This window comes from Electrona antarctica (genome assembly GCF_951216825.1).
Source record: "Electrona antarctica genome assembly, chromosome: 24".
NCBI classification, from domain to species: Eukaryota; Metazoa; Chordata; class Actinopteri; order Myctophiformes; family Myctophidae; genus Electrona; species Electrona antarctica.
The window spans coordinates 12,727,410-12,735,945 of NC_136803.1; the positions used below are offsets into that span (position 1 = coordinate 12,727,410).

At 53.5% G+C, this 8,536-nt stretch overlaps 1 protein-coding gene across 1 annotated transcript in view; it reads left to right on the forward strand.

Moving 5' to 3' along the window:
- LOC306917214 (uncharacterized protein) overlaps positions 1–8,536 on the forward strand; it is a 184,398-nt gene that overhangs the window by 174,779 nt on the left and 1,083 nt on the right. Inside the window, exons 27-31 of the mRNA XM_079495346.1 lie at positions 176–314; positions 838–1,327; positions 2,729–3,061; positions 3,964–4,280; positions 4,926–8,536. The exon at positions 4,926–8,536 is cut by the window's right edge and continues 1,083 nt beyond it. Of these exons, the coding sequence (XP_079351472.1) occupies positions 176–314; positions 838–1,327; positions 2,729–3,061; positions 3,964–4,280; positions 4,926–8,332 (4,686 nt within the window). The 3' untranslated portion in view covers positions 8,333–8,536. The remainder of the gene's footprint in view (positions 1–175; positions 315–837; positions 1,328–2,728; positions 3,062–3,963; positions 4,281–4,925) is intronic.

Sequence of the window (8,536 nt, forward strand, 5' to 3'; positions counted from 1 at the left end):
TGGACAAAACCTTATCCAACAACTTACAAAATATTCTTTGGTCTTGGGTCTGAGAGGCTAAATCTCATCAAAATGGTGGATCCGTGGCTCAAATGCCGAATAAATAATGAGCCTCGATATGAAAAGGGTTGAAAACCACCGATTTAAATGTTTCATTCCCGTTCTTCTCCCGCAGCCCATCACGTTGATCATGGAGTCCAGCGATGCCATGAACCTGGCCTGTCTCACTGCGGGCTACTACCGCCTGCTGGTGGACTCGCGCAGGTCCATCTTCAACATGGCCAGCTGCAACAGCATCAGCGAGGAGGACGCTTGTGAGTTTCCACGCAATATACAGTGTGTGTGTGTGTGTGTGTGTGTGCGTGTGCGTGTGTGTGTGCGTGCGTGCGTGCGACAGTATGCATGCAGAACAATATTGATGGAAAATACCCTAATAATAATAATAATCTTCGATATATTTTAAGCAAGGCGCAATTTTGATTTCCTGTTTAGCTTCGTTTTTCACCGTGCAATCGATAACCAAACAAAGTAATGTATCGTCTCTGTTGTGTGGAAAACTCGTATTTGTCCAAAACTGTTGCTTTTCAGGATTCAAATTCAAAAGCATCAAAAGTAGCAGATGTGCTTCAAGCTTGTGAATCTGCTGCTTTTGTGTGACGCTGTAGTGTGTTCAGGTATAGGCCGTTAATTTACGAAAAACCAAAAGTTAGAATAAGGTGATAAGAGGTTTCTACCCGACAGCAATGTAGCAACATTATGTATTTTACTACCACACAACACAACATAAAACCCTTACAATCCCATAGCTGATCCAGCCTTTTGTCCTGCTCCGTCCAGTTCAGGATCGTATCCCAGAGTGGCCGTACGGATCGTCTCCGGGGGTCTGCGAAGAGACGTCTCCCGGTCCCGGCCAGGGAGACCCCTACGCCAGGGACTGCTCTGACAACGGCCAAAGGGAAACTAACAGCATCTCGCCGCACCACCACCCCGAATCCCAGGACAGAAACCCCCTGCCCCCTCCCGTCCCCCCTGCCACCAGATACAAACCGCAGGACTCGCCCCGGAGCGCCAAAGTGTCATTTATTTTCAGCGGCGGGGGGGGCCCACCCCTGAACGCTGGCGGCGGGGGAAACCCCAGGAGTCTGGCGGCTTATGACGGCGCGGCTGCCGAGCAGAGGCCGGCCTACTTGACGACACGGTCCCACAACAATAACGACATTAACAACTTCCGGCCACGGGATGACGGGGCGCCATTTCCGTACGGTGGCCGGCCGCACGTCTACAGCAACATAGGCGAGGTGGAGGGCGGCGAGGAGCCGCTGCTCAGGTAGGGTCAGCACAATTTTTTTTGTGGCTTTCGCCTTTATTTTATATTTTTTATGAAGGGACAGACAGTAGGCTGGGTCAGCACAATCTTGACATTTACTCGACCATTCATTGTCACAAACAAATACAATTCTGCTTGGCTTTTTTCAAACTAAACTAAACTTGCACAGGACAGATAAATATTTAACTGAAATATACAGAGAAATTACAAACTGGTACCAATAGGTAAAGTAAATACTGTATTATGACCAAAACAGACCATGCATTTGATAATTTTATACTTTCAGAAATAAATATTTCCATTATGGAAACCCTATTCTTTAAGACACACATACTGGTATTTTGGGGCGTGTACGAATCCGCCATTGCTTCATGGTGTGAAAACAACACAGCTTACCATTGGAATGGCATTAGGGAACATACACATGGTTACATTTAATGGGTGTATTTGGTCATAGTGCAACATATGGTGAAGTATTGTAGTGCATGTGATTGCAACAACCACCGATGCAGTGAAAAATGAAAACGGGACCGCCAAATATTCGAAAGTTTCCATGATTCTACCAATAATCATATTCTTTGAGACACACATCCAAAGTTTTTGCGGGGTCAAACAAAGAATCAGGTGACGTTGATCCCCTTCCCCTATTGGCTCATTCTAAGACATGACGTACTGTATGTGTAGTCCGAAGAATGAAAACACAATGGAAACAAGCCCTCATGTTTTGTGTTATCATTTTAGCACAGTGGTTTTCAACCCTTTTCATATCAAGGTCCATTATTTATTCGGCTTGTGAGCCACGGACCACCATGCATTTGATGACATTTAGCCTCTCAGACCCCAGTTGTTGGATAAGATTTTGTCCACAATTCCATGGCATACAATCAAATTAACAATTCTTCTACATGCTCTAATTGTGTAGACTTCTTATGTATTAAGACTATAAGTAATGCAGGTGTTTAGCAATACTTTAACAGGTTCCGTCCATAGGACGTGTCCACACGTCATAGGGAATCCAATCGACGGATGGATGCATAGGACGTGTGTACACGTCCTAGCGCATCCTCAATGATATCAGACGAGAGAATAATATTCTGCATGTTTTCCTTTTTTTATTTTTGAGTGAGCCTCTAAGGCCACCGTACGCTTCGCTCTTCATTCATATTAGCGCCCCGTTCACTTAGCTGTTAGCGCGGCAGAAAGAATGCCTCGTATCTGCGAATCCAGGGCGCTCTCCGTGGTTTTGATCTGATGGATATACTAAGCGCTTCATTTCTGACTTCTCATCTCGTTCAAAATATGAACGCTTTGGAGCTTTTAGCGGGTTCAGAGTAAAATCGGCCATGTTTTCCCGGCAACCAAAAGCTCCTATTTTGAAGGTATATTTCTATCTACCCTCAGGGACCTGTGCTACGCCGACACGACGGACGACGCAGAGGACGACGAAGACGCCTCGTGCGAGGAGGACTCTTCCGCCGGAGGCGCGGGCACGCCGGTGGGGGACGAGATGACGGCGATGGGGCGAGGAGAGGGGAACGGGAATGCAGAGGCAGCCGGTTGCGGCAATAAGGCCACCGTGGCCACCTTCCTGGCGCTCTCCGGGTCCACGGACGACATCATCGACCTGACGTCGCTGCCGCCGCCCGAGGGAGACGGTGCCGCCGGCGAGGAGGAGGAGGACGCGCTGCTGCAGAGCCTCAACCTGGCCATTGCCGCCCCGCCACAAGGCTTCAGGCAAGGAGACAGAACATAACTGTCGCTGTGTTTAAGAGCAGATATCTCCACATGCGTTATGCCCCCCTAGTGAGACCTGTCACTGTCAGGTGGAAAGAAGATGGTGGCTTGACGGCCCGGGTATCGGAGGAGACCCGAGGCTTTCTTCACCCTCCCAATAACTGATTGTGGGGGTTAGCAGAGATGAGTACTCGTAGAGAGGCTGGGGAATTGGGAATTGGCTTTACTAAATTGGGACTTGAAGGGGTGAAAATGTTTTTTCTCTTTTCTTTTGTCTTGAAGGGGCATGTTTTGCGCAATACTAGTCTTTTCATTACTGTATGTCTGCCCTATGATCTCTGAGATTTATATTATTGAAATTACAATAAAAAGATTTTGAAAAGAAAGAGCAGATATCAAAATATGCACACAGAATGACTCTTCCTACTTCCGGGCCGCGTCTCTACTTCCTTCATAGGTGTTACCGATGATACTAATTAAAGCTCTGTTCCATTTAGTGGTTCTCAAACTTTTTTAATTTCAAGGACGCCCATAATTCTGAGAGTGTACAAATAGTCAAGGACAAGGTCATTTTGAGACTCACTGGTGTAGCAGAGTGTTTCCAGTGAGCCAACACGCACAATACAAACAACTCTGTTTGACCAGAATGTAACAAAGACTTCATTAGTACCAGTGGTAACACACGCCAAAATGGCGTGTGTGCATAGAGCCCATTGGTATTTAAAGGGATCTCACTTTCAAACTAGTTTGTGGTCATTTTAACGTCTGCTCAGGCTTTTGTGAGCAGGTTTTAAGTTGCTTGATTCAGTATTTAGATATTTGATATTGTATCTTCAGTTGTAGTTGTTATTTCCTTAGTTAACGTTAGCCCTGCGTTAACTGTAACAACCCTGGCTTCACAGGGACAGCTCGGACGAGGACTCGGCGGCCGATGCGAGGCCGCAGGGTGGTGCCCAGGGTGGTGCCCGGGGCGACACCGCCGCCGCCGACATCCCCGTGTCGCTGATTGACGCCGTGCCAACGGGCGAGGAGGACGGAGAGGAGGTCAGCGCGGGAGGCGGAGGAAGAGGAGGAGGATCAGGAGGAGGAGTACGAACAGAGAGGAGACTGGACAACGCGGTGGTCAACACGCTTCACGCCCTGGAGGCTCTCTCTGTCTCTGAACAGAGGCATCCGCTGCGACCGCATCCACAGTCGCATCATCACGCTCACAGTGCAGGTGTGTCCCTCCCGTGCCGATGCATGTGTGCACGCATTGTCGAGCGCCAATGAGTCAGCCGTGCGCTGATGTACATGTAGTCACTCTTATGCACAAATAAGTACGAGCACTTGTGCCCTGCTCACCTTTACGAGACACACACAGCACACGAAGGAGGGCGAACTCCAAAATGGTATGTGGCATATCACTCTACAGAAAATGGTACATACCGTTTTTCTAAATGGTATACCGTTTTGAAAAAGTGATTTATACCACTTTTAAAACACTTTTTAAAAAGGTATACCATTTAAAAGTGGTATGAACTTATTCAAGATAGTATACCATTTTGAAAAAACGTTGGTATGCCACATCTTGCCCCTTATGGGATAGAGAGCTACTGTTATATATTGTATTCTTTTTAAACTTGATGTCCAATGTTTTTTTTTCCTTGGCATGATGAGCCTGCACAAACAAGAATTTCACCCATGTTACTTGTAATATGATGTGACAATAAAGTTTGATTCTCTGATTCTCACATTTCATTTTCGCTGATAGTCCATTAAAATCTTTCGATTAACATTTTTATTACATTTACACTAAACGATTTGAACACCCAAATCAATGAATGCAACGCTGATATGTTTTCCTCTCCCTCGTTCCCTACAGGTGTTTTGATATCTCGGGGCTTCAGCCCTGGCTCCTCCTCGGATTCGGGCAACGAGACCAACTCCTCAGAGATGACGGAGATCTCAGAGCTGGCCGCTGCCCACAAGCTCAGCGAGAGCCACCTGCGTCTCCTGGTGGCCACGCGGGACGGCTACCAACCTCTGCTGGAGGAGAAAACGGAATTCCCTGCGTTGCTCGGCACAGCGGCGGGGGGTGCCGTGCAGAAGAAGCCACGGAGTCCTTCTTCGCGTCCTCTCCAGCCCCCGGCGGTTCCCCCGAGAACCACCCCCATGCTGGAGGCCGCCGCGCGGCCAGAGTCGGAGAGCCAGGAGTCGGCGAGGCCCCAGACTTCCACGTCTGTCACCGTGCTGCAGCAGCGACCCAACTCCACCACGCCGGGAGGCAAACATCACAGGAAATCGTCCGACTCCAACGGGAAGTATAACACCTTCAGCACGAGGGAAGGCCATCGAGGTGCGAGCAACGGCCGCCTCGACGCGGAGCAGCGCGTGTCATTCGCGGAAGAAAGAAGTGGGAGTCAACGGAGGTGCGCGCTGCCCGAGAGTTCTATCGCCGAGGGTCTCGGTCTGAACAGCCTCCCCAGGGGGCGCATTCATATACCTCGCGCGTCATCCTGCACCTCCGACCACCTTGTAGAAGTCAGTGAGTCGGGGGACACTACAGAGGACGGCAGGGCGCCGGCGCCGGTCGAGCAGGACGAACACCTGTTGGTGGTGTCCCTTCTCTCCCCGTCCAAGAAAGCCCCACCGGAGGGGCCTCTGGAAGCACAAGGCGACCACCCGCCCGTGTCGAGACAGCAGAGCGTGTCGCGCCTGTGCGAATACCACCTCGCCAAGAGGATTTCCAACTATCACGGGGAAGCCCACGGTTCGCTACAGGGCTCTCTGTGCTCGTCGATAGACGCCGGCGGCAGCAGCATCAACAGCGGCAGTGCTTGCTGCACGCCGGCTGATTCGCCGCTCTGCTCCGCCACGCTCGACTCCAAGCTCCGCCGCGTTCAGCGGCACCCGCTGACCGGCTCCTCCTCCTCGCTACTGCGAGTGCACGCATACGACAATGGCAAGCACGGAGGCTCAGGCCCAAACCCTCCGGGTAAAGACCTCCACCCTCAGGGTAAAGACCTCCACCCGCACGCAGACCCTTCGCTCCTACGGAAGATGCTGCCCAATATTCACCCCCCGGCGGCGGGGGCCGAGACGTGCCGGCCCTCACTCGTAACGCACACGTCATCGATGCACAGAGAAGCTTCAGGCTCCGCCGCCAGAAAGCAGCACAGCGATCCGCAGGCCAAGCAACAGGTCTGCGGTCTGAGGGAGCTGAACCAGAAGGAAGGCGAGGCGTACAGGCAGCTCATCAACTACCTGACGGTCAGCAAGATGCATCAAGGGAAAGGCAGGGGAGGGGCGGTGAGAAAGGACAGTAGATGCTACATCACTAGCAACCCCCAGCTGGCGGAGATGGTGAAGAACAGGGGGAACACCATCGCGCGTTGCACCTGCACGCCTTCCTCCGTGCCGTCCCATTTCCTCGGCCCCGGCACGGTCACCACCAATATGGCCGCCCCGCCGGCGGCAAACAGAAGCCAACATCCGTACCACTCAGCCACTCTCCCCGCCAAGCTCAGGAGTCATAATTCGCACACCCCGAGACCTGCCGAGCCTCCAGAGGCGAGGGCGGCTAGCATCGAGCGGAGGAGCTCCTTCTCCGGCCTGGAGATGGATCTCGAACGTGGCGCTGCCGGCCCCGACCGTTTCCTGTCGCTGCGTAAGAGGACAGAGAGCAGCGGCCATCAAAAAGCAGGTTTCACTTCTGGCAGGAACTGTGAGGACGTTGAACGCCCACCACCGAGATCCAGAAGCCAGCCAAGCGGCAGTTCGGAGGACTGGATGAAGTCAAATGCGAGGACAAAGCATGCGCTCCACCAGTCTCACCAACTTCCTAACGATTCTCTGTGCTACACCGCTGCCCCCAATTTGACTGTCCCGCGGACGGAGCTGTGCGCCATTTCGCTAGGATGTGGAGCTCAACCCTCAGCTTTTATCCGACAGGCGTCTACCGGGTCTGTATCATGCATTATGTCACCCACCCAAAACCTTCAAGCTCCAGCTCCACCACCACCTTCCTCGTTGCTACCTCATTCCTTGGCCTTGCCGATGCAAGCCAACGCCAGCTCCGGCAAACCGAGCCCCTTGCCCAAGCAGGATTCCATCCAGTACCACTGGAAGAACCAGAACCACGGTCAGATGCTCGCCCCGGCCCTGCAGCAGCAGACGGACCCCCACAACAACAACGGCCTCCAGCGGGGCCGAGAGCTCAGGCGCAGCTGCAGCAACGTGACGGCGGGTTGCGGCAGCGCGGATGCACTGTTCAGCAAACCTTGCAGGAGCCGGAGCCAGCAGCCGCTGCTGGCGTCGCCGCACCAACAACACGGAGAAACCAAAGTCCAGCGCAGGACGGCGAGGAAGAGGCTCTCCAAGAGCTACTCCCAGGGCTCCGTCTCTTCCCAAACCACGTGCTGGTCCTCCGGCAGGGGCGACAGCCGGAGGGCGTCAGTGGCGTGCGACTCCAAGCACATGAAGGGCTCGCAGAAACTGGACAACAGTCCTTGGCGCTGCAACGGGCCATTTAGCTACTGCTTCTTCAAGAGGAAGAGCGAGGGGGAGGAGGATGAAATTGAATGGGAGAGGTCCAGGGGCAACCACGGCGCCGGGAACAACGTCGGCATCCAAGGCTGCAGAGTGATGACGCCGGTGGCTCAGCTCTGCGGCGGAACGCCACCGCCGGACGCAAGCGGCGACCCTCTCTGCAGCGAAGTCCTGAACAGCATGAGCTTCGTCGACCGGCTGGCGCGCATCAACTCGTTCAAGGACCGCATGTACGTGTTCCCCGCCGGCTTCGCCGACGTCCGCCGGGACGCGAGCGAGCTCATCGCGCTGGTGCGGTCCAGCGTGGGCCGGGCGGGAGACCACCGCAGCGGGGTGCCCCAGATGCCTCCCGCCCAGGACCTGTCCCACTACAAGCAGCTCCTCTCCATCGAGTCCAAGGAGCTGGGCCGGGCCTGCCGGCGGACGGCGCAGGCCCACGGCAGTCCCGAGGAGATGCTGCTGGCCGTGACCTGCAGCTTCCAGGTGCTGTGCTGTCTCTGCGAGGCGTGCATGTGTCTGGTGCGGGGCCTCGGGGCCTCCGCCACGCACCAGCAGAGGGAGGTGGTGGCCAAGGTCGACGAGGTCGTCATGAACTACATCTGTCTGCTCAAAGCGGCCGAGACGGCGACCGTCGGGGCGCCGGGGGAGCACAGCGTCAAAGCCCTCGTGCGCCACTCGAGCACGATGTCGGCCATCGCCAACGCTCTCACGCGCTCCCTTAAGACGCTGCTCAGCAAGTAATAAGCTACTTCCTTAACCACATGGTCTAAAGCTTTTCCCACAATACGGATGTTGGGGTTTGAGTGGTTAAGCCTGATTTATGCTTGGTTGCGCATTAGTGTCTTGGCAAACCGAAAATAGCCGATCTACAGTAGCAGCACGTCGCTTTGTGAGCTTGTAGATCGACTATTTTCAGTGAGTGATGATACCGGAACCCAACTAAAC